At 43.0% G+C, this 27,307-nt stretch overlaps 1 protein-coding gene across 1 annotated transcript in view; it reads left to right on the top strand.

Annotated features, from left to right (window-relative positions):
- Positions 1-27,307, top strand: part of LOC124803159 (pancreatic triacylglycerol lipase-like) — an 86,541-nt gene that overhangs the window by 18,380 nt on the left and 40,854 nt on the right. The window contains exons 2-3 of the mRNA XM_047264340.1: positions 13,073-13,268; positions 20,597-20,745. Coding sequence (XP_047120296.1) covers positions 13,073-13,268; positions 20,597-20,745 — 345 coding nt within the window. The remainder of the gene's footprint in view (positions 1-13,072; positions 13,269-20,596; positions 20,746-27,307) is intronic.

Below are 27,307 nucleotides of genomic sequence, written 5' to 3'. Positions count from 1 at the left end.
TTCTGTGATACTGCAGAGAGAGTTTGCAGGAATGGAGCCGCTGTACGTAGCTGCTGGCAGCGGTGATCACTACGATGTAGAAAGAAGAAATATTCTGGTTTTAGTTTTAAAGAAATAGCCCTCATGCTCACTAAATCGGAAAAACTGCTGACTTACAGAGTCCATTCGTGTAAAACATCTGACAATATCAAACTGCGCTAGTAAAATCGGTTCAGGCCTTAACATGTAAAGTAGTGATCGCTAATTGGTTTCCACACTCGGTTCTTATTTTCAGAAAGTTGTGTTGCACGTAAACCTCAGGTCAGTAATCTGGGATGTAAACGTAGCATATATGTATGTACAATGATGCCAAAAAATCGCAACGCCAAGAAGGAATTGTGCGACATAAACGAAAGTTGGTCGACGTGTTTCTACATCTGAAAGATAATGTCTGTTCTAATTTAGCGCCAGTCGCATAAGAGTGGCGCTAGTAATGCCACCATACGGATACAAGTCAGGCTTGTTGTGAACGGTAGTGAGCGTTAGTTACCTTTGAGACTGGCTGTGGTCAGTTCATGTTACTCACAAATGCCTTTAAGGCAACAAAGACGCCGCTACCAACATCTCACTGAGTTTGAAGTGGGTCACGTAACAGGGCAACGAAAAGCTGGCTATTCCTTCTGTGATACTGCAGAGAGAGTTTGCAGGAATGGAGCCGCTGTACGTAGCTGCTGGCAGCGGTGATCACTACGATGTAGAAAGAAGAAATATTCTGGTTTTAGTTTTAAAGAAATAGCCCTCATGCTCACTAAATAGGAAAAACTGCTGACTTACAGAGTCCATTCGTGTAAAACAACTGACAATATCAAACTGCGCTAGTAAAATCGGTTCAGGCCTTAACATGTAAAGTAGTGATCGCTAATTGGTTTCCACACTCGGTTCTTATTTTCAGAAAGTTGTGTTGCACGTAAACCTCAGGTCAGTAATCTGGGATGTAAACGTAGCATATATGTATGTACAATGATGCCAAAAAATCGCAACGCCACGAAGGAATTGTGCGACATAAACGAAAGTTGGTCGACGTGTTTCTACATCTGAAAGATAATGTCTGTTCTAATTTAGCGCCAGTCGCATAAGAGTGGCGCTAGTAATGCCACCATACGGATACAAGTCAGGCTTGTTGTGAACGGTAGTGAGCGTTAGTTACCTTTGAGACTGGCTGTGGTCAGTTCATGTTACTCACAAATGCCTTTAAGGCAACAAAGACACCGCTACCAACATCTCACTGAGTTTGAAGTGGGTCACGTAACAGGGCAACGAAAAGCTGGCTATTCCTTCTGTGATACTGCAGAGAGAGTTTGCAGGAATGGAGCCGCTGTACGTAGCTGCTGGCAGCGGTGATCACTACGATGTAGAAAGAAGAAATATTCTGGTTTTAGTTTTAAAGAAATAGCCCTCATGCTCACTAAATCGGAAAAACTGCTGACTTACAGAGTCCATTCGTGTAAAACATCTGACAATATCAAACTGCGCTAGTAAAATCGGTTCAGGCCTTAACATGTAAAGTAGTGATCGCTAATTGGTTTCCACACTCGGTTCTTATTTTCAGAAAGTTGTGTTGCACGTAAACCACAGGTCAGTAATCTGGGATGTAAACGTAGCATATATGTATGTACAATGATGCCAAAAAATCGCAACGCCACGAAGGAATTGTGCGACATAAACGAAAGTTGGTCGACGTGTTTCTACATCTGAAAGATAATGTCTGTTCTAATTTAGCGCCAGTCGCATAAGAGTGGCGCTAGTAATGCCACCATACGGATACAAGTCAGGCTTGTTGTGAACGGTAGTGAGCGTTAGTTACCTTTGAGACTGGCTGTGGTCAGTTCATGTTACTCACAAATGCCTTTAAGGCAACAAAGACGCCGCTACCAACATCTCACTGAGTTTGAAGTGGGTCACGTAACAGGGCAACGAAAAGCTGGCTATTCCTTCTGTGATACTGCAGAGAGAGTTTGCAGGAATGGAGCCGCTGTACGTAGCTGCTGGCAGCGGTGATCACTACGATGTAGAAAGAAGAAATATTCTGGTTTTAGTTTTAAAGAAATAGCCCTCATGCTCACTAAATCGGAAAAACTGCTGACTTACAGAGTCCATTCGTGTAAAACAACTGACAATATCAAACTGCGCTAGTAAAATCGGTTCAGGCCTTAACATGTAAAGTAGTGATCGCTAATTGGTTTCCACACTCGGTTCTTATTTTCAGAAAGTTGTGTTGCACGTAAACCTCAGGTCAGTAATCTGGGATGTAAACGTAGCATATATGTATGTACAATGATGCCAAAAAATCGCAACGCCAAGAAGGAATTGTGCGACATAAACGAAAGTTGGTCGACGTGTTTCTACATCTGAAAGATAATGTCTGTTCTAATTTAGCGCCAGTCGCATAAGAGTGGCGCTAGTAATGCCACCTTACGCATACAAGTCAGGCTTGTTGTGAACGGTAGTGAGCGTTAGTTACCTTTGAGACTGGCTGTGGTCAGTTCATGTTACTCACAAATGCCTTTAAGGCAACAAAGACGCCGTTACCAACATCTCACTGAGTTTGAAGCGGGTCACGTAACAGGGCAACGAAAACCTGGCTATTTCTTCTGTGATACTGCAGAGAGAGTTTGCAGGAATGGAGCCGCTGTACGTAGCTGCTGGCAGCGGTGATCACTACGATGTACTGTCGCAAGAAGCCCGGGCTCCAGATGGCCGGGTGGCATTACCGTCGTGATCGGCGTATGGCTCTGCCGCTTTGTAATGTATCTGCAGGAGCAATGTGAACGGCTCCGAGACAGGCGTCCTGTAGCGTGCTTTCCAATGGTCCCAAACCACCTCCATTTGCGACTTCCGTGGTGTCAAGAGAGAGCTCAGTGGAGGGCAGATGTGAGGTCTGTTGCGTTTTCTGATGAAATCTGGATCTGCCTCGGTGATAGCGATGGCTGTGTGTTGGTTAGAATGGGTCAGGTCGGCATGGTATGTAGTGATCTCCACTTAAGCTCTCCAGCAATGCAAGACACACCCAACAGCTATCGAGCACTCATAAAAACTTCATCCTTGGGACTGGATTTTTTTCTGAACTGAAAGTACTGAAAATAAGACCTCTCAGTGGCGTAATTTTAATCTACATATACGACAGACATTAAAACAACTAGAGTAACGGTATGGTAGCATCCAGTTAATGTTTTCGTAATGTAACAGTTTCTTTTATATCAAATGTTATTTTACCCTTCTGAACATTTTTTTATTCGCTGTAGATTGTGTGCGTTACGTTGCAGTTTGTTGGGCTGTTATCCGCATCCGCCGAGGTTACTAACTCAAGCCTGTGCGGTGACGCTCGACTCGGATGTAGCCACTACAAAGCTGGTGCCGGAATAAAATTTTAGTGCCAGTATTTGACTGGAGTAAGAGGTGGCAGCACAGAGTTCCTGATAATCAAACTTTGTGTCAATGTGCTGGATTAAATTCCAAAGCTGTGCACAGTCCCTCATGGAGCGGGGATCCGCCCAGAGGATGGGGACATTAAATTCAGTAACTACACTACTGGCCATTAAAATTGCTACACCACGAAGATGGCGTGCTACAGAAGCGAAATTTAACCGACAGGAAGAAGATGCTGTCATATGCAAATGATTAGCTTTCCAGATCATTCACACAAGGTTGGCGCCGGTGGTGACACCTACAACGTGCTGACATGAGGAAAGCTTCCAACCGATTTCTCATACACAAACAGCAGTTGACCGGCGTGACCTGGTGAAACGTTGTTGCGATGCCTCGTGTAAGGAGGAGAAATGCGTACCATCACGTTTCCAACTTAGATAAACGTCGGATTGTAGCCTATCGCGACTGCGGCTTATCGTATCACGACATTGCTGCTCGTGTTGGTCGAGATCCAATGACTGTTAGCAGAATATGGAATCGGTGGGTTCAGGAGGGTAATACAGAACGCTGTGCTGGATCCCAACGGCCTCGTATCACTAGTAGTCAAGATGACAGGCATCTTATCCGCATGGTTGTAACGGATCGTGTACCCACCTCTCGATCCCTGAGTCAACAGATGGGGACGTTTGCAGGACAACAATCATCTGCACGAACAGTTCGACGACGTTTGCAGCAGCACGGACTATCACCTCGAAGACAATGGCTGCGGTTACCCTTGACGCTGCATCACAGAGAGGAGCGCCTGCGATGGTGTACTCAACGACGAACCTGGGTGCACGGTTGGCAAAACGTCATTTTTTCGAATCAATCCAGGTTCTGTTTGCAGCATCATGATGCTCGCATCCGTGTTTGGCGACATCGCGGTGAACGCACATTGGAAGCGTGTATTCGTCATCGCCATACTGTCGTATCACCCGGCGTGATGGTATGGGGTGCCATTGGTTGCACGTCTCGGTCACCTCTTATTCGTATTGACGGCACTTTGAACCGTGGACGTTACATTTCAGATGTGTTACGACACGTGGCTCTACCCTTCATTCGATCCCTGCGAAACCCTACATTTCAGCAGGATAATGCACCACCGCATGTTGCAGGTCCTGTACGGGCCTTTCTGGATACAGAAAATGTTCGACTGCTGCCCTGGCCAGCATATTCCCCAGATCTCTCACCAACTGAAAACGTCTGGTCAATGGTGGCCGAGCAACTGGCTCGTCGCAATACGCCAGTCACTACTCTTGATGAACTGTGGTATCTTGTTGAAGCTGTATGGGCAGCTGTACCTGTACATGCCATCCAAGCTCTGTTTGACTCAATGCCCAGGCGTATCAAGGCCGTTGTTACGGCCAGGGGTGGTTGTTCTGGGTACTGATTTCTCGGGATCTATGCACCCAAATTGCGTGAAAATGTAATCACATGTCAGTTCTAGTATAATATATTTGTGCAATAAATACCCGTTTAGCATCTGCATTTCTTCTTTTTGTAGCAATTTTAATGGCCAGTAGTGTAACTGGTACTGTTTGAGAGGCGTGGGCTGTGTGCCAGCAGTAGGCATACGCACTTACTTGCTTAACTCAAACACAGCTGTGAATACAACTGGGAACTTTCATGCCATACTGTGTTATTATTCTTATTATCATCATTTTAATTTTTACTACTACTATTATTAATCTATTATTTAAATAAACAAATACATTTGTGCATATTTAAAAACGTAACGCTAAATAAGATCAACAATATACTGTCTCATCCCTTGCAGTATCTTCAGATGACCATGTAGCACGTTGTTTAGTAACCACTTGTAGGGAGTCGTAAAATGGTACCTCAACCGCTTTCTGAAAATGTTTCACTTAAATAATTGAGATAATCCTTTAGATCTGTTTCCTCTTGCCTAAATTGTTTTATTTCTCTCTGTAATATCTAACTGATGGAACAAACGTACGTTGTCACTTTTACAACACTGTTTATTATTTGAACTAGTAGCTCCATTGGTTGATTATTTACAACTAACATCTCTTCCAGTTCTTTACAATAAATTCGTTTTCGACCCCACGTTTTTCTCTCATTATTACGCTCACTGCTATCCTCTAAATCAGTCCTGGATAGTGAGAGATGTAGAGATGGAACGGCAACAGCCCTCAACTCCCGTTTCGGAGGATGATTAACCACTCCGCTTTTCATGTCCCTTTCATAATCTGAATCAGAAAGATGTATTTAGCACAGGCAAGAGTTAGTAACCGGAAATTCATCTGCAACTTTACAAGCAGTTATTCACTCTTGTTTCGTCCCATTGTTCTTACCAAATACATGAAACTTAATTCCTAACTTAATTCGTTGTCTGCAGTGGTAAGCAGAACAATTGACTGTTTTGCACTGAAAACAATTCAAAACATACCCTCAGAACAAGCGAATACAGTAATAACTGTAACATAACTCTGCTCTTAATCGTCAATCGCCGATAATAACTCTCACTCGCCGGCCGTTGTGACCAAGCGGTTCTAGGCGCTTCAGTCCGGAACCGCGCAACTGCTACGGTCGCAGTTTCGAATCCTGCCTAGGGCATGGATGTGTGTAATGTCCTTAGGTTAGTTTGGTTTAATTAGTTCTAAGTTCTAGGGGACTGATGACCTCAGATGTTAAGTCCCCTAGTGCTCAGAGCCATTGAAACTCACACTCACGTATACATCCTTGTATTCACTCAAAAACACGATAGGTTATGGCAGTGGCAGGCTACTGATCGCCGGTATGGTCGGCTGTGACGTCACCGCCGCAGCTTCCTACTGCACACACACCCCATGCTCCCTGTCGTGTCTTATGCACTGCCATATAAAAACATGAAGAAAACGAAATGAAACTTCACGAGTTGAGGGGATATTGATGCATTTTCAGGTATTATTAAATTAAGTCAAACTGAGTATGAGCCTATCTATTGGTACAACACTGCACTCCCTCTGGCCTAGGAACATGCACTGATTGGTTGTATTTTCACCTGAGGCAAGCTGGTCCACAAATGTTGTAGCTGATCCTCGATACCCTGGACACTGGCACCAGGATGAAGTCGACACCTGAGATGGCCCCACATGTGTTCCATTGGAGACAGATCTGGGGAACTTGCTGGTCATGGGAGTACCTTAGTGTCACGTACATAGTTCTATTTGTGGACGAGCACTATCCTGTTGAAAAATGGCATCAAGATACTGTCACATGAAAAGTAACACAAGAAGACACAAGATACCCATGACGTGCAGTCTGAATTCCCTCAGTCACTGCCAGCTGTGGCCTGAAGTCATACCCAATGACTCCCCATACCGTCACGCCGGGATTAGGACGGCTGTACCTCTCCAAAACAGTGGACGAATAGGATCTGTCTACAGGTGGCCACCATAGTTGCCGACAATGGTCACCTGGGCTAATTCCTTAGTCTGGTTGCTTCTGATCTCCACGCAATGGTGTGGGATGACACAAAATATTATACGGAGTCCATTAGTTGTCCCCTGATGGCAGGTGCAAAAGTGAATGGGTCACAATGCATTTGCTGTACAACATGTTGATCCTCCCTTAGGTGGGCAGATGTGGTGGCTGGAACCCTTATGACGAGCATGCCTAACCTCACATTCCCACACAGTTCAATGTCAGGCCACTGTCACATCCCAATGCCGCACAAAACTGTAAATTGTAGAGCTCAATAAGCCCCCTAAATGGAGACCCATAATGAAGCCCTTTTAAAACTCTGTCAGGTGCTGATAACGCTGTTTCACGAGAGTACATGGCATCTCCGTTTCCTTAACAGTCATCACTCAACATCTGCCGCTGTTCACGTCCATTACATAAACTACCAGACATGATAGCAAAACTAAACACGAACGACGCTAACGCCCTCTGGTGGCTGTTCTACCTATCACAGAGAATTACAGCTTTAATCATTCGCATGACCGCCGATGGTGTGTACACAGATAAGCCAAGACATTATGACCACTGCCCACCGCGAAGTTGGATGCCACCTGGTGGCATTGCGAGCAGTTCACGCAGTAACAAAAATATGTATGCGGAGCAGACAGGGACAGGGGATTACCCTAGCAAAGATATGGACTACTGAAGGTATGGACTGCAAACAGGAAAATCCATTGAGATGGAAATGAACGTTTGGCGTCATTGGCTGGGAGGCCCCTTATGGGGCAGGCCTTATTACATTCGACGCCACATTGGGCGACCTGCGCGCCGGATGGGGACGAAATGATGATGAAGACAACACAACACCCAGTCTCTGAGCGGAGAAAATCCCCGACCCAGCCGGGAATCGAACCCGGGCCCATAGGACAGCAATCCGTCATGCTGACCACTGAGCTACTGGGGCGGGCATCCATTGAGATAAAAGACTTTGACAAATGGCAGATTATTATTACGTAGAGCCCATGAACGAGTATCTCGAAAACAATGGTTCAAGTGGCTCTGAGCACTATGGGACTTAACATCTTAGGTCATACTCCCCTAGAACTTAGAACTACCTATACCTAACTAACCTAAGGACATCACACACATCCATGCCCGAGGCAGGATTCGAACCTGCGACCGTAGCAGTACCGCAGGTCCAGACTGCAGCGCCTAGAACCGCACCGCCACCACGGCCGGCTCGAAAACAATGAAGCTGGTCGAATGTTCAAGTGCTACTCCCAAGAGCAACTACAGAAAGAGGTAGAAAGACAGTGAAACTACCAATAGGCGCTAAATGGTTGGACGTCCACGACCCTTCACAGAATGTGGGGTTTGGAGGCCTGTCTGCTACGTAACGTAGGATAGATGGTGATCTGTGACATCTCTGCCGAAAGAGCACAATGGTGGTGCACGCACAAGTGTTTCGGAACACACCGTTCATCTCACATTATTGAACATGGATTTCCGCAGCAGACTGTCCCTATGTTCACATGTTGATCCAACGTCGTCAATTAAAATTGCAGTGGGCAACAATGGACTGCCAGGATTCGACTTGTCGGCTCTTCGGTTGAATCACATTTTTGCCACACTAGGTCGATGGTCGTCTCCACAAACGCCATCATCGAGGTGAACGGCGGCTCTAAATGTGCACCGCACCTCAGATGCAAGCTGGTGGGAGCAGTATTATGCTATGGGATACATTATCTTGCGCTTACATGGGACCTGTGGTAGTAATCGTCCGCCCCCATAGCTGAGTGGTCAGCATGACGGATTTCCGTCCTACGAGCCCGGGTTCGATTCCCGGTTGGGTCGGAGATCTTTCTCCGCTCAGGGACTGAGTGTTGTATTGTCTTCATCATCATTTCATTCCCATCCGGCGCGCAGGTCGCCCAAGGTGGCGTCGAATGTAATAGGACCTGCACCAAGACGGCCGGACCTGCCCCGTAAGGAGCCTCCTGGCCAATGATGCAAAACGCTCATTTCCATTTTGTGGTAGTAATCGAAGATGCGATGACAGCTGCGAATCACCCTCAGCCCCTCATGCTTGATGTCTTTCCCAAAAGCGATGTCACCTTTCAGCGGTACACTCCGTGTTTCGGAGCCAGAAACGTGCTAAAGTGTCGGATCCCTGATATTAGTGATATGTTTCGCTGCTATTAAGCAGGTGGTCATAATGTTTTGGCTCATCAGTGTATGTGTACGAAGCTACATCTGACAATTTTTTCTGTTGCTTCACATTTTTTGTAACTTCCTGGCAGATTAAAACTGTGTACCAGACCGAGAGTCGAACTCGAGACTTTTGCCTTTCGCAGGCAAGTGCTCTACCGACTGAGCTACCCCAAATTGCGACACGTTCTCACAGCTCCAGTTCTGCCAGTACCTCGTCTCCTACCCCCCAAACTTCACAGATGCTCTTCTGCGAACCTTGGAGAATTACCACTCCTGAAAGACAGGATATTGCGGAGACATGGCTTAGCCACAGCCTGTGGGATGTTTCTAGAATAAGATTTTCACTCTGCAGAGGAGTGTGCGCTCATATGAAATATCCTGGCAGATTAAAACTGTGTGCCAGACCGCGACTCGAACTCGGGACCTTTGCCTTTCGCGGGCCAGTGCTCTATCAACTGAGCTAACCAAGCACGACTCACGCCCCGTTCTCACAGCTTTACTTCTGCCAGTACCTCGTCTCCTACCTTCCAAACATTACAGAAGCTCTCCTGCGAACTTTGCAGAATTATCACTCCTGGAAGAAGAATATTGCGGAGATATGGCTTAGCCACAGCCTGGGGGATGTTTCCAGAGTGAGATTTTCACTCTGCAGCGGAGTGTGCGCTGATATGAAACTTCCTGGCAGATAAAAACTGTGTGCTGCACCAAGATTCGAACTCACGACCTTCGGTCGGTAGAGCGTTTGCCCCCGAAAGGCAATGGTCCCGAGTTCGAGTCCCGGGCGGCACATAGTTTTAATCTGCCATGAAGTTTCATATCAGCGCACACTCCACTGCATAGTGAAAATCTCATTCTGGAACCTTCACATCTGAAATGCTCCGCTTAACCCACAGGAAGGACAGATAGAATAAATTGTGGAAAGGGGCCAAAATAAGGGGCTGTCAATTACACTCGAACATAAATTGTAGAAAGGGGCCAAAATAAGGGGCTGTCAATTACACTCGAACATACAACTTTACTATTTGATCGATAAGCACTGCTGCTGCCGCTCGCGGGCAGGCAAGGCAGCAAGTCAGTGACGACAGTAATGGAAAATTAACACAACGAGGTGGCAGTACGGTAAAAACAGCGTGTAAAATAAGAAAAGGCACGAACACGAGCCACACGCGGCTCAACATCTTTTGTCAGGCAATTTAGTAAGTGTGCGCTCAAGATTTCTCAGCGGATAGTGTCATCTGAGTCACTCGTGGCTGAGTGGCACTAACAAGGGGAGGCCGCCAATTGTGAAATTCAGATTCGATTCATACTGCGCATAATAAAAGCTCATGGCCAGAGGTGTAATGTGGCAAAGCACCAAGATGCACTTCTCAGCCGTTGTCGAGAAAATCGAGTTAAAAGAAACCGTTGCGGTGAAATACTCTCTACGATTATTAATTTTTCATAGCGTCGTGGCGCAGCGGTAAGCGCTCCGGGTCGTAATCTAAAGGTCGCCGGATCGAATCCTGCGCCATGCAACTTTTTTTTATTATTTGTTTTTTTGTAATATATATATATATATATACAACAGCGACTGTTAGCCATCCATTTCCGTGGGTAAACGAATCATTGATGTCGATGCTGAAGTTCAGTCTGCATCCACAAAAGACTGCAGGTCCGTCCAGTAGAGAGTGTGCAGCAACAGATTTGATGGTATTCTTTTTCTTGTCGGCGGCGGATGTGGTCATTTCAACGTCTTCAATTGTTTTATATATTGTCTGTCTTGCACGACGACGGCGACTGTATCTTCTGTATGGCATACAGTCGCCGTCGTCGTGCAAGACAGACAATATATAAAACAATTGAAGACGTTGAAATGACCACATCCGCCGCCGACAAGAAAAAGAATACCATCAAATCTGTTGCTGCACACTCTCTACTGGACGGACCTGCAGTCTTTTGTGGATGCAGACTGAACTTCAGCATCGACATCAATGATTCGTTTACCCACGGAAATGGATGGCTAACAGTCGCTGTTGTACGTGGTGGAACAGGCGTACCCAATGTATCAGGACTGGAAAGCTTTGTTGACCGTGACATCATAGCATACCGAACATATCATGTTACTGAAAATGCAAATAAAGACTTTGGCAAATCAACATATATGTCACCCTCACCCTTTTCCTTGTACGCTTGTATATATATATATATATATATATATATATATATATATATATATATATATAATTCCCGGCAATCAGTCGCAACAATTACGCATATAATAAGTTGTTGCAAGTCGTTTGTCGTGGAAAAATAAAACTTGAAATAAAACACAATATCACAAATAGTATTCAAGTGGATACAATTTATTGAAAAGTTCGGTATACACTCGCACATAATTAACAATTAGTGACCAGAAGTAGCTGGAGTATCGCACGAACCAGAGTGATAGTTATCATAGAAACATGGGAAGCAGAAAACAGCACGACATCGAGCACATCTGATAAACGATGCGTTTTTACAAGAACAATTGTTTTTTTAAATTATCTGTTGGGAAACACACCTGATTGACATTCTGAAAAAATTGTTCTATCGTTCGTCAGGTTTGATGCATACCACGCGTATCGTATCATGTCGGCAAAAATCGGAGAAGACAATTGATGATGGACGATGGATTGGAGATATATATATATATATATATATATATATATATATATATATATATATATATATATACGTTAGGAACTCCAGTACCACCTCGTACAATGGCGACTGTCAACCAGCCGTTGCCATGAGAAAATGTATCGTTCAGATCAATACTGAAGTTAAGTCTACATCCACAAAAGACTGCAGGTCCATCTAGTAGAGAGTGTGCGGCGACAGATTTTATGGTATTTCTCTTCTTGTCAGCGGCAGATGTTGTCATTTCGACGTCTTCAATTGTTTTATATATTGTCTGTCTTGCACGGCGACGCTGCCAAGATGCCAAACAGAAGATATCGTCGCCGTGCAAGACAGACAATATATAAAACAATTGAAGACGTCGAAATGACAACATCTGCCGCTGACAAGAAGAGAAATACCATAAAATCTGTCGCCGCACACTCTCTACTAGATGGACCTGCAGTCTTTTGTGGATGTAGACTTAACTTCAGTATTGATCTGTACGATACATTTTCTCATGGCAACGGCTGGTTGACAGTCGCCATTGTACGACAAGAAGAGAAATACCATAAAATCTGTCGCCGCACACTCTCTACTAGATGGACCTGCAGTCTTTTGTGGATGTAGGCTTAACTTCAGTATTGATCTGAACGATACATTTTCTCATGGCAACGGCTGGTTGACAGTCGCCATTGTACGAGGTGGTACTGGAGTTCCTAACGTATCAGGACTGGAAAGCTTTGTCGACCGTGACGTCATAGCCTACCGCACATACCATGTTTGTGAAAATGCAAATAAAGACTTTGGAAAATCCTCATATATGTCACCCTCACCCTTCTCCTTGTATACACGTAATAGACGTAAAATATCTGTTAATGAAACTGTATTTATATGGATTAAAGGTAAAGGTACATGTGAATATGTAAAATTTGTTGGAGACTATATATATATATATATATATATATATATATATATATGTGTGTGTGTGTGTGTGTGTGTGTGTGTGTGTGTGTATGTGTGTGTGTGTGTGTGTGTGTGTATACATTTGAATTACAAAAAACAAAATTAAAATAAATTGCATGGCGCGAGATTCGATCCAGTGTCCTTCGGATTACGAAGCCAAGCGCTTACCCCTGCGCCACGACGCTGTAGATAACTATTAATCGTAGAGAGTATTTCACCGCAGCGGTTTCTTTTAACTGTCGATTTTCTCGACAACGGCTGAGAAGTGCATCTTGGTGCTTTGCTACATTACACCTCTGGCCATGAGCTTTTATTATGCACAGTATGAATCGAATCTGAATTTCACAATTGGCGGCCTCCCCTTGTAAGATGAAGCTGTGGTGGTGAGGCTGCGTGTGCTCGGCAGGCCCAGATCCGGAAGAGGTGGCCGCCCTGGGCGCCGAGTGGTCGCACCTGGACCCTGCGCAGTTCGGCGTCACGTGGGTCGTGATGCCGGACGGCGACAACAGGCCGCGCGTCGCCATGCTCACGCCTCCCGACGACACGTCGCGCTTCTTCACTTCCGCCAGCGCCGACGACGTCGGCTTCCACCTCTACACCAGGCAAGCTCCGCCCTCTCCAGTTTAATGCATCCACAATGGTATCTGTAATCCGCAAATCGATGGGAAATCTGTGGAAGTGAGTACTATTCGTTGTACAATGCAGAAGGAGGAAAAAAATATGGAAACAATACAAAGACAAGTCATTACCGTTAATTTTAAATTGACAACATCCTCAGTTGCAATGTTTACCTAGATTTACCTAGGTTTCATTTGGGATAACCCAACCTTCTGCAGAATAAAAGGAACTACGATTTGTCCATAATGGACGACGTCAAGAACTATAATAAAGTAATACATCGTCATATTGCAGTAACTTATCTGTGAAACAGCTTCGGTCCCACTTCGCGACCGCAGTACGTCAGCAACAACAGAACTGGAAATGGCTATAGCCTCGAGAGCGCATGCGCGATAGTGTGTCACACGTACTTGTTAACACTGGTACCAGCATGTAGTCCTAAATTTAAAATTTTATGAATAACCAGGTGCGGCTAACGAAATTGAAGAGTACATTATCCTGTAAGCCACAAAGATATATCGACTGTCTTAACATTTGTAATAATTTGTTGGACGTCAAAAGTGAAGGAAGCAATGCGTTTACTATTTTAAGCCAACCTCGAATATTCGGGCTAATCATCGAACTTGACCGCATGAGGAAAACTACGGGTTTGAAATACCAGATAATCCCAACTATTGCCGGCCGGTGTGGCCGAGCGGTTCTAGGCGCTTCAGTCTGGAACCGCGCAACCGCTACGGTCGCAGATTCGAATCCTGCCTCGGGCATGGATGTGTGTGATGTCCTTAGGTTAGTTAGGTTTAAGTAGTTCTAAGTTCTAGGGGACTGATGACCTCACATGTTCAGTCCCATAGTGCTCAGAGCCATTTGAACCATTTGAATCCCAGCTAATCAGCAAACGGGAGTGCTAAAAACATGTTGGTAAGGGTATGATTATTCCCTAAAATTATGGCGGATGGAATAACGGTTAAAAACCTTCTAAAAAGTTTTTGTTTCGCAGCTACAGCTGGTCGTTAAGAAGGTTATTTTTGTCATATAGTAAGTGTTTAAAAATTTGCAATTCTTCCAAAATATTCAACCTCGCACCCTTCACTTCGCAATGCAAGAGCTGAGTATTATCCGGAGGGTTGGGTGCGTGAGCCGTTTGCACTACAGCGAATGTCGAACCACGCGCGCCATCTCCAACTTCAGTTAGTAGATAGTGTCGGAAGTTCCATGCGGCTTTTCGCGGATGATGCTGTAGTATACAGAGAAGTTGCAGCATTAGAAAATTGTAGCGAAATGCAGGAAGATCTACAGCGGATAGGCACTTGGTGCAGGGAGTGGCAACTGACCCTTAACATAGACAAATGTAATGTATTGCGAATACATCGAAAGAAGGACCCTTTATTGTATGATTATATGACAGCGGAACAAACACTGGTAGCAGTTACTTCTGTAAAATATCTGGGAGTATGCGTACGGAACGATTTGAAGTGGAATGGTCATACAAAATTAATTGTTGGTAAGGTGGGTACCAGGTTGACATTCATTGGGAGAGTCCTTAGAAAATGTAGTCCATCAACAAAGAAGGTGGCTTACGAAACACTCGTTCGACCTATTCTTTTTATTGTTCATCAGAGTGGGATCCGTACCAGATAGGGTTGACGGAGGAGATAGAGAAGATCCAAAGAAGAGCGGCGCGTTTCGTCACAGGGTTATTTGGTAACCGTGATAGCGTTACGGAGATGTTTAACAAACTCAAGTGGCAGACTCTGCAAGAGAGCCGCTCTGCATCGCGGTGTAGCTTGCTCGCCAGGTTTCGGAGGGTGCGTTTCTGGATGAGGTATCGAATATATTGCTTCCCCCTATTTATACCTCCCGAGGAGATCACGAATGTAAAATTAGTTAGATTCGAGCGCGCACGGAGGCTTTCCGGCAGTCGTTCTTCCCGCGAACCATACGCGACTGGAACAGAAAAGGGAGGTAATGACAGTGGCACGTAAGGTGCCCTCCGCCGCGCACCGTTGGGTGATTTGCGGAGTATGAATGTAGATGTAGTAGGGATATGTTCCTTGTATCTTGTTAGTAAGGCTCTTCCTGTTTGGCCGATGTAAAATTTCGGGCAGTTGCCACATGTAATCTTGTAAACTCCGAATAATGACAATTTATCTTTAGGCTTTTTTAAAGTGTGAATCAGGTTCTTCTGCAGGCTACTATTAGTAGAAAAAAGTCGATATATCTTTGTTCCTTACAGGATAACGTATACAGTATCGTTAGTCGCTTCTGGTTATTCATAAAATTTTAAGTTTAGGAGTACATGTTGGTACCAGTGTTAACAAGTACGCATGACACACTATCGCGCATGCGCTCTCGAGGCTATAGCCAGTTCCAGTACAACATCCGTTGCTGCCGTACTGCGATCGTGAAGTGGGGCCGAGGCTGTTTCCCAGATAAGTTATTGCAATATGGCGATGTATTACTTTATTATAGTTTTTACTTTTTGACGTTTTCCATTATGGACAAATCGTAGTTCCTTTTATTCTGAACTGAAACCTAGGTAAATCTAGGTAAACATTGCAACTGAGGCTGTTGTTAATTTAAAATTAATATTTGTACAGTTGCTGACAGGGCTGCGAAATGTTGAAAATATTAAAAAGCCATTACCGTGCCTAATATGGTGTAGAAAAGCCGTTGGTTGGCATGCACTTTCCATTCGTCTCAGGATGGATAAATATAGGCCCTGTATGGTTTGCAAGGGAATCTTATATCATTCCTGCTGCAAAATGGCGGCAACTTCAAGTACCGATTATGGAGCGCAATAGCGGTGACAGGCCCTTCTCTCCAAAGTGGTCTACTTCTCTCCAAAGTAGACCACTAAAGCTCAGTAATTTGAGATCTGGAGACTGTGGTAGCCAGAGGAGATACGACAATTCATCCTCGTGATCACAAGGCCATATTCCCTGACTTCCGGAAAGCGTTTGACTCGGTGCCCCACTGCAGACTCCTAACTAAGATACGAGCATATGGGATTGGTTCCCAAGTATGTGAGTGGCTCGAAGACTTCTTAAGCAATAGAACCCAGTACGTTGTCCTCTACGGTGAGTGTTCATCGGAGGTGAGGGTATCATCTGGAGTGCCCCAGGGAAGTGTGGTAGGTCCGCTGTTGTTTTCTATCTACATAAATGATCTTTTGGATAGGGTGGATAGCAATGTGCGGCTGTTTGCTGATGATGCTGTGGTGTACGGAAAGGTGTCGTCGTTGAGTGACTGTAGGAGGATACAAGATGACTTGGACAGGATTTGTGATTGGTGTAAGGAATGGCAGCTAACTCTAAATATAGATAAATGTAAATTAATGCAGATGAATAGGAAAAAGAATCCTGTAATGATATTACTGCATTAGTAGTGTAGCGCTTGACACAGTAACGTCGATTAAATATTTGGGCATAACATTGCAGAGCGATATGAAGTGGGACAAGCATGTAATGGCAGTTGTGGGGAAGGCGGATAGTCGTCTTCGGTTCATTGGCAGAATTTTGGGAAGATGTGGTTCATCTGTAAAGGAGACCGTTTATAAAACATTAATACGACCTATTCTTGCGTACTGCTTGAGCGTTTCGGATCCCTATCAGGTCGGATTGAGGGAGGACGTAGAAGCAATTCAGAGGCGGGCTGCTAGATTTGTTACTGGTAGGTTTGATCATCACGCGAGTGTTACGGAAATGCTTCAGGAACTCGGGTGGGATTCTCTGGAGGAAAGGAGGCGTTCTTTTCGTGAATCGCTACTGACGAAATTTAGAGAACCAGCATTTGAGGCTGACTGCAGTACAATTTTACTGCCGCCAACTTACTTTTCGCGGACAGACCACAAAGATAAGAGAGATTAGGGCTCGTACAGAGGCATATAGGCAGTCATTTTTCCCTCGTTCTGTTTGGGAGTGGAACAGGGAGAGAAGATGCTAGTTGTGGTACGAGGTACCCTCCGCCACGCACCGTATGGTGGATTGCGGAGTATGTATGTAGATGTAGATGTAGCCCTGGACAACGGAAATGTGAGAACAGTGGCCTGTCTTCTTGGAACACAGAATCACCTCTGGGGAACAAACATCGTGCCATGGGATGGACCTGATTAGCCAAAATGGTCACATCATCCTTGGCAGTACCACGATCTTGCATTGGGGCCCATGTAATATTATATGGCTGCCCATATCATCACCGAACCCCCGTCTTGCTTCATTCCTATGTCGTAAATTCGGCCAGAAGACGTGACAATGTGAAACAAGACTCATCCGACAAAATGAATTCCTTCTATTACTCGCCCTGCAATTCTCTGCTTATGCAGCTCCCTTCATGTTGTTTTGGTGCTGACAGGCTTCGCGAGTGTGAGATTCACATATGCAATGAGTTCTGCAGCTGTCGTCCTCTATTTGTCGTCTCAATCCTGTTCAATGACCGTCTGTCCCGGTCAGTCAACACACACTTACGTCCGCGCTGCGTCAAATAGAGGATTATGTTTCTCCTCTTTACCTGTATATGGTATAAACCTTGGATACGGCGCCTTTTGGAGCACCAAACACTTCGGCTACCTTAGTTACTGGATCGCCCAAGATACGAGCACCAACAATTTGGCTACGTTTGAATTGACTCAGTCCGATATAATGCAGTCACGGCAACACAGAACAATATTCTGATCACGACCGACGCTTGCAACATATTGAGGACATTGTACAAGTCTTTATTGTGATCAAATACAACGGCGCAGCCTGCAGGCTTAACTAGCATCGAATTTATGTTCAAGGATACTTTCTCGCGGTTTTTGCGTATTTTTGACCAACCTCCATATATTATAGTTTCTGGGTAGCGTAGTTGTTAATTGCCAATTTTTTTCTGTACACTCTCTACGGGATTGATGTGCATCCTCGCATCGTTTTCTGAACATCATATCATGAAAGAGAGTCTTTGAGAGTGGAACTAGTCGAGTTATACATTAACAGATTGAAGCAGCTACTGCCGGCAACAACTGTAAAATGTGCTGACAACAAATTATGTCTAGTGCTATAGGAAAAGGTGTAAATGTGGACACCCTCTTTTATTTTTGACTTAAAGGTACCCTCTTTTGTAAAAATTCTAGATTTTGTACCTCCATTAACAACTACAAAAAGTTAAAAAATTATGACTGGCGAAACAATGATTATTATCCATTATTTCTATTCGAAAACAAAGATTTACAAAAAGATGGTAAAATGGAACTTAAAAAAAGGGCGTGCAAATACGGTCATCCACCAAAAGATGCAAGAAATCTTTTGAAATATTTTAATGAAGTGGAGTAAAACAATACAATACGGTAGACTAGTCTACATTTATGCATGAAATTTGAAATTATTTACAGTAATCGCAAACGTAAGTAGCTCCTTCAGCGCCAGCACAATCTAAGTGTGCCCACATTTGGCAACGTAACACATTTAATCCACACCTCTCCTCTCCTGTCCTGAGAGTACTTTTCATCACCAAAGATGCAACTTGCATCGCTTGAGTCTAATGTATCCCCATCCTTCACATCAAGGTCATTATCGCTGCCAACAAGGTGAGGGCTGCAGGAGCCTGAAGAGTCCAATGATAAATCAGATAGTTTTGTGGAACAAATTTTCTTTTTTGGAAGGCCTTTGGATTTTGCACCTCTGTCCGCTGGCCAGCCTCTAACCCCAGAGAAACTCAACGACCTCTTCTTGAGAGCACTTTTGTCGAGCGACTGTCAGCCAATCTTTGTATGGCGTTCCAGTGATGTGGCAGGCGGTTGGTGCTCTTTTTGTCCCCGCGTTGTGGTTCTCTTCTTAGTGTTGGGGACAGGAAATATGCCGAATGGTGAAACTGCATTTATTGAAGTCCCTAGAGAACTTACCCGTGTTTCGATGGCTTCATCAACTGGCACAACTAGAGTTTGATGTGACTGTACATCAGGATAACTCTAAGAAGAAGCAGATGAAGTCGATGGTCCAGAAGTAGCAAGTAGAGGAGCATGTGATTCAGAAACATTAGGTCTATGCTTCACTGTGGAGCAAGTTTTTCCTGCAACCTACTCAGCAGCAATGAAATCAGCGTCGGTGAAGATGTAACGGTTCAAAGGGTATAACCCAGTTAAGGCTGCAGTTTGTGGGTGCAATGTTAAGGAAGTGAGATGATAGTCACGTGGTGTTCTTTTGCCAAGTCAGTCACATCTGGATTTCGAATGTGGCTATAATGATCATCCAAGATGAGGAGAATAGGCCTTTCTTCAGTCGGACATGTTTTCTCAATAAAGTGAACGAACCATTCTGAAAACAAATTGTTTTGAAACCATCCTGAAGGGTGGGCTACACCAATTGCACCAGGGAGCAGCCTCTCATTAGAGCTTGGGACATGTTGGTTCTAGGATCTCTAATAAACTTAACCCAGTTACTCCACTTGTGTCCATTATTAGACACATATTTGTGTTTTGTGCGTCAGACGTTGCCGAGTGCAGCGCAGTGTAATGAATCAATAGTAAAATTTCCATATAGTAAAACAATGTCATCATCAAATTTGGTACAGAATCTTGGCTTTGGAATTTTTTTCTGTAGGCGGAGATGAATGTTTCTACACCATGTCGCTTACTTTGCGCTTCGTACTGATGGAGCCATGTTTCATCAAAGGTTACTATACGAATGTGAAAGTCTTAACCTTCCTCCTCAGAACGATTGAAATATTATTTCCACATTTCCAAATGTTTCTGTTTGTGTCTGTGAGTTCACGTGGTACTCAGTTGCACAAATTTTACAATGGCTTACAGATTCGTGGACAGTTGTCAATGCTGAACCATGGCTAATGTTCAGTTCATGTGGAATATCCTCAATTCTGGCACGACTATCGTCACTGTTCCTGTCCATTTACGAACTGCATGGCTTATCCAAATCTTCGTCACAGACAGATTAACGTCCACTTTTAAAGCGATTTATTTACTCGTAATGCTTTCACTCACTAAGACAGCTATCATCGGACTGCAGATGCATTCTGTGAGTAATCACAGCACCGATAGTTCCTTCAGAATAGAGATATCGAACCGCTCCCTTCATTTCTACCTCGTTGTACAGGGACAACAGGGCAACCATAATAAAATGGCCCAAAGATACTATGACTAGAGCTGTCCACTGAATGGGCACAGTTAATCCACAAGAACAACAATGAGGTTAAGGTACTTGATTGTTGAGACAGTGCTGTCAACCAATGGAGCAGAAAAAAATTGCCTCAGCTTACTGATTCGCCTTCGTGCGTCCGGAGCCAGTGCTGGAGCTCGTCTACATAACGGCTTTGCTCGCAGGAAGAACCGCCACTCGTCGCAGCGGCTGGTGCCTGGAGATAAGAAGCGCCTCAGTCACAGCCCCTTCGACCCGGAGAAGGAGACGAAGTTCATAGTGCACGGCTGGATGTCGTCGCTCAACAGCACCACCGTGCAGAACCTCAAGGATGGTGAGTTACCACTGCTGCCATCTGCTAGACGCCACAGTGAACTGGCCCTGCCCCAGTGTCCGCTGACTCATGTGACAGACCAGTGCTACTTGTTCTCTTGGAGCTTCTCTTCCCATGCATTCTAAGCGAATTCCCAAGTTTCTGCAGTGTGCCAAACAGTCCAACGAGAGAACTCAGTCATCAAAAACGTTTCCACAGGAGCCGGATAAAATAAGGTGAATCACCACAGGATGAAGTTAGAGTTACTTTTGGGATCCAAAACGGCATGAACGTTTTTGGTGACTGGCACAGAAAAACCCTGAATGGTGGCTTCTCAGAGCTCATGCCTTTCCACTAAAATGAACAACTGCCAAACGAACAGGAAGGTAGATTTCGGTTTAACATCCTGATGACAATGACAAGATCATAAGAGATAGACCACTACTTTCGGCTGGAATAGAGTAGGAAAGTAAATCAGCCTGCTCTTTAAAAGGGACTATCCAAGCTCTCACCTTAATGGGTTTGAGGAAAAACAGGTTTTTGAAATATAGATATATAGACTTTTAGATTAATTACACAATTGCTACCGATTTTTGTGACATATCAGACATCAAACATCGATATTTTTATGGATCACATTTTCAGATGTCAAAGAGAGTGAAAAACTTGCTAGGTTTGAAACAGGAAACTGTTGTAATCTGTTGTTGTTAATTGATGCACGCGTTTTGTCTATAATTTTGTTGAATTTTTGTAAAATTAATACCTTCATTACATTTAATTTAAATAAAATTATTAGACTAGATTGATTGATAAACCCTTATAAATTAATAAAAGTATCAAGAAAGAAAGTATTCTGCAGAACGTAGCTGAAACAAGGGATCAGTTGACAGGACACATCCTGAGACATGAAGGTATGGTCTATTTGATGATGGAGGCAAGTGTGATGATTAAAAACTGTAGAGGGAGATAAGGCTTGAGTACAATAAGCAGGTTCAAATGGATGCGGGCTGCAGTAGATATGCAAAGACGAAGAGGTTTGCACGGAGAGACTAGTCTGTAGTGATGTGTAAACCAGATATTAGAGTGAAGAGTATATTCTGTTGTTTGCAAGGCATTGTTCAGTCCGCTAATTGGAGAGGAATTTCTTCCTGTGCACACAACAGTTCCTTTCCAAAGAGATGATGTGTGAAAGTTGTGCCTTAAGAGTATCTCCTTTCCAAAGAGATGATGTGTGAAAGTTGTGCCTTAAGAGTATCTATTGACTGCATGTGACTGTAATTAGTGTGTGAACAGCGTGGTGTCATATTTCTGCTGTGTGATGTGAGAGAAGTGAGAGGGTGAAATCCTATGCTGGCAAATAGCCTATTGGTCTCGAGTACTACCATGAAGACTGCCCTACTTAATGTATACATATGACGAACATCTCCATAACAGTATACATGTTTCCAGTTTATGTTACACTGCAGAGAGACCAGAAACTTAAGCCAAGACATTGGTGCCAACATGAGTGATCAGGAAATTTATGCCACCAATTCTCTTCCACTTTACTGCCATATACCGGTGGTGAAAATTTCTTCCACCATCAGGATTCTATGTGAGTACCTCCGCCATTGCATAGGTGTGTGTTCGCATTCTCAGCTATGGAGGGGGTTTCAAATTGAAAAAGACAACAAAAACAACATTTGGCAGCATGTCAGAAAACTGCGATTGTCTGTATCCAGTACCAGTAGAATTACATAGAAAATAAAATTGTGAAAGCCCAATATATCTGAGAAATATGTCACGATTGTCAATGTTGTGGCAGTTTTTTTAAATTTACCAGTCATTTACATAACCCATAATAGGGGTGGGCTAGCGGAGTCCAAATTGCCACTCTTTAGCCATTGGATGATATAATTTACAGTTTTGATGTAAAAAATTAAATTAAATATAATAACTCATACTTCCTTGTAGACAGCAGTCGGCCAATCGGAACAGGCCTAAGGCTCAATCTGTGAGTGATGTTTACATTATGTAACTACAGAGATATAGGCCTCCAGGATTCAGCTGATATTCCAAAGTCCTGAAAACAAGACTAACCAGGTTTTAGATAGGAACGACCAACTACTGATCACGCTTTTACACTACAACAAGCTACAGATAGGAGACGGGAATTAAATACGAAAACCCATCTTGCTTTTACTGATTTTGAAAATCCATCTGATCATGTGAACAGAGGAATGCTATAATGGCTGAAAGAGGTTATCCATCTTGCCTCATAAATGCTATTAAGAGTGTATACACAGCACTAACTTTGTTGTAGATATGTGACATCACAAAATCAGTGACCACAGAAAATGGGGTAAGATAAGGGTGACATAGTTCTCTGACGATCTTTTAATATATACATACACAAAGTGATCAGTAAATGGAAAACGTTGAATAAAACTGTAGTTTTTTAGACTATGAAACTAAACTAAATGCAGTCTCATATGCAGATGACTTACCTCTGATTGCAGAAAACGAAGAAGACCTTCAGATGTGGTCCATAAGTTGCAGCATAGCCTAAGATTACAACCTCAAATTGTCAGTAGGTAAAACGAGTGGTAGCATCTCAAGACATATAACCAGTAAGATCAAAAATAGTCTTTAATATTAAAATATTGGAGGAAGTTAAACAATTTTAAATATCTAGGATTCGACATCACATATGAAGATAGCCAACACGTGAACTAAAAATTAAATAACTTTACTTCCATATGTAGAATGATCGTAAAATAATTGCAGAATGAAGCCAGGAAAGAAACCCAATTCAAGTTTTACATAATCGTAGCGCTCCTTATTTATGAAAGTGAAGCATGGACAATAACAAGAAACCAAGGGAGTAGAATACAGGCTCACGAAACGATGTTCTAAGAAGAGTGGAAGAATGTAAGAGGGAATATTAAAATAAATGAGAATATAAGAAATGATTTAGGCATGGTATGATGAAGAAGAAGAAAAACTTAATGATGTAAAATGCATGATGGCGATGATATGTAAAGTCTTTTAGTATGATATTATGGGAGTTACTGGTAACTGTTGGGGAGAGTTGGAATGTCAGATGCAGAGGATGTTATATGGAAAAAAGAACCAAACTACTCATTGACATTAAAACTGCATATGATAGTGTAAATAGGGATAAATTATATGCTGCCCTAAGAGAGATGGGAATGCCTGAAAAGCTGGTGAGGATGGCAGTGAGCAATGTGAGAAGCAGAGTCAGTGTTCGAGGAGTACTGTCAGAGCCCCTGCATATTCTCAATGGTATACATCAAGGGAGTATGCTGAAGCGCCTTCTTTTTGTCACATCACTAAAACTTACGAAAAGAGAAGCTGATCTGCTGTCCAGGAGAACGATCGTTCACAAATCGGTGCAATTTTTAGCCTGTGCCGATGATATACACATAGTCCCAAAATGTCTGAGAGCAATGAAGGGTCGTTTATTGTATTAGAACAAGTTTTAAAAGGACAGGGAACTGACAATCAATGTTCCTAAGACGAAATATAGGGCTTATGAAAGAGCACAGGTGGGAAACATGTCGAAGTTAGTAACTGCATCTGGCTGTGAGTCTGAGAAGGTCAAGGAATCTGAATACTTGGTACTGAATATGATCCATAACAACGATACCTCATGTGAAATTAACCGAGAGCTAGTGGCAGCCGATAGAGCTTAATTTGCCCTAACAAAACTGTTTTCTCAGGGCTCTTAATTTGTACCATTAAATTAATCACCTTCATAACATCTATAGCACTAGCACTCATGTGTGACTCAGAAACATGGTCACTAACAGTAAAGGCATCTCTCATGTGCAATGAAATCATTCGTGGATGTGGAGCTGGTCGACTTTTGGGATGTCACAACGTAGAATTTCACGTTCCACTAACACTAGAAAATGTTAAACAAAGGATCTGGAAAGTCAGATTTTACCACATGGAGGGTAACGTGACCAGTGATATGTAACATCGAATTTATATCGTAAGTGCAACATGGCAAATACCATCTTGGATTAAGTCATATGGAGTTTATTTCCATATCTGGTAGTTTTTACATTATCGAGTACTTGCTGCTTCAAAGTACAGTCATAATGAGCATCTCTGAAAACGTGCCGTTTTTGGTACGATTTGTTATAATAAAATGCCAGGAAACCATATGTCAGCAGATACAGCCGTCTCATATTTGATGCTTAGTTCTGGGAGTTTCATATTAATGTAATAGAAGTATAATCTGCAGTTTTTGATGTCATTTATAAAGGAAGATGGACCAATGAAAATCTAGACTGCACTCTACGTGACTGGCTGATTCACCCAAGGTTCAGTACAGTTGAAGTTATGAAGAGAAAACTTTGGCTATCATGTGGTCACAGAATATATAATAGACTCAACCAAGGAGTAGCAAATCTTACATCACGTTAAAAGTAAGGCTTATCCCAACATACACTGTTGAGCCAAGGTACTACATATTCTACATGTTTGGCAAAATGAAATGCATCAGGCCAACTTGAAAGAAAAGCTGAACTAAATTTTTAAAGACACAGGACATGTACAACGCAGAAAGCAGAAAAATAAAGTCCAGAGGCATGTGCATCATGTCTGAGATTAATACCTCTGATAACAAAATCAAAACAATTCGGAATATTATTACAAGGGAGACAGGGCAACCAAGAGTACAGGATGATGGCATCACCATCAAAGCGAATGGAAACTTGATAAACAAATGGTTCAAATGGCTCTGAGCACTATGCGACTTAACTTCTGAGGTCATCAGTCGCCTAGAACTTAGAACTAATTAAACCGAACTAACCTAAGGACATCACACATATCCATGCCCGAGGCAGGATTCGAACCTGCGACCGTAGCGGTCACGCGGTTCCAGACTGAAGCGCCTTTAACCGCACGGCCACACCGGCCGGCCTTGATAAACAACAAGCCGTAAGTTGAAAACATTTTGAATGATCATTTTTTAAATGTTGTAGAGAAAATAGTATCTAAATGTTCATTAGAAGAAGCAAGGCAGTTAATGGAAGAGGACTTATCCACACCATTTGATACAATTGAAATTCCACCCACAGCTCCTGCTGAAATTAGGAAGATAATAAACTCTCTCAAGAATAAAAGCTCACATGGAATTGATGGCATTTCCAGCAGGATAATAAGAGCTTGTTCCCAAGAAATAAGTGGGATTCTTAGCCACATATGTAATAGCTCTCTGAAGCAGGGTATGTTCCCAGATAGACTGAAGTATGCCATTGTTAAATCACTGCATAAAAAAGAGGATACGTCTGATGTCAACAATTACCGCCCAATTTCTCTTCTGACTGCCTTATCCAAAATTTTTGAAAAAGTAATGTATTGTAGAGTAGCTTCACACCTTTGTAAAAAGAAAGTTTTAACAAAATGTCAGTTTGGTTTCGAAAAGGGTTTTTCAACGGAAAATGCTATATATACTTTCACTAATGACATATTAAATGCTTTGAGTAACCGGAAGTCACCCGTTGGGATTTTTTGTGATCTATCAAAGGCTTTTGATTGTGTAAATCATGGAATACTTCTAGATAAGCTCAAATACTGTAGTATGAATGGGACAGTGCGCCAATGGTTTAAAAAATACCTAACTGGAAGAGTGCAAAAAGTTGAAATAAGCAGTTCACATAATATGCAAAAAACTGGTGATTTCTCAAACTGGGGAACAATCAAGAATGAGGTGCCGCAAGGTTCGGTCTTGGGTCCTCTGCTGTTCTTAATATATATTAATGACTTGCCATTCTATATTCACAAAGATGCAAAGCTGGTACTTTTTGCCGATGATACAAGTATAGCTATCACACCCAACCGACAAGAATTAACTGGTGAAATTGTAAACGATGTTTTTCAGAAAATCATTAAGTAGTTCTCTGTAAATGGGCTCTCATTAAACTTTGACAAAACACAGTATATACAGTTCCACACGGTAAATGGAATGACACCATTGATAAATATAGACTTCAATCAGAAATCGGTAGCTAAGGTAGAATATTCAAAATTTCTAGGTGTATGCATTGATGAGGGTTGAACTGGAAGAAACACACTGAGGATCTGCTGAATCGTTTGAGTTCAGCTACTTATGCTATAAGGGTCATTGCAAATTTTGGCGATATACATCTCAGTAAATTAGCTTACCATGCCTATTTTCATTCTCTCCTTTCCTATGGCATCATATTCTGGAGTAACTCATCATTGAGTAAAAGAGTGTTCATTGCACAAAAGTGTGCAATCAGAATAACTGCTGGAGCTCATCCAAGACCATCCTGCAGACACTTATTTAAAGAGCTAGAGATCTTCACTGTAGCTTCACAATATATATATTCACTTATGAAATTTGTTATTAACAATCCAAACGAATTCAAAATTAATAGCAGTGTACATGACTACAACACTAGGAGAAAGGATGATCTTCACTGCTCAAGGTTAAATCTAACTTTGGCTCAGAAGGGGGTAAATTATGCTGCCACGAAAGTCTTTGGTCACTTACCTGATAGCATCAAAAGTCTGAGATAGCCATATAGCATTTAAAAGGAAATTAAAA

The sequence above is a fragment of the Schistocerca piceifrons genome, chromosome 6 (genome assembly GCF_021461385.2).
Source record: "Schistocerca piceifrons isolate TAMUIC-IGC-003096 chromosome 6, iqSchPice1.1, whole genome shotgun sequence".
Lineage (NCBI taxonomy): Eukaryota > Metazoa > Arthropoda > Insecta > Orthoptera > Acrididae > Schistocerca > Schistocerca piceifrons.
The sequence above is the reverse complement of the archived record's forward strand: the minus strand, read 5'-3'. Positions and strand labels throughout refer to the sequence as shown.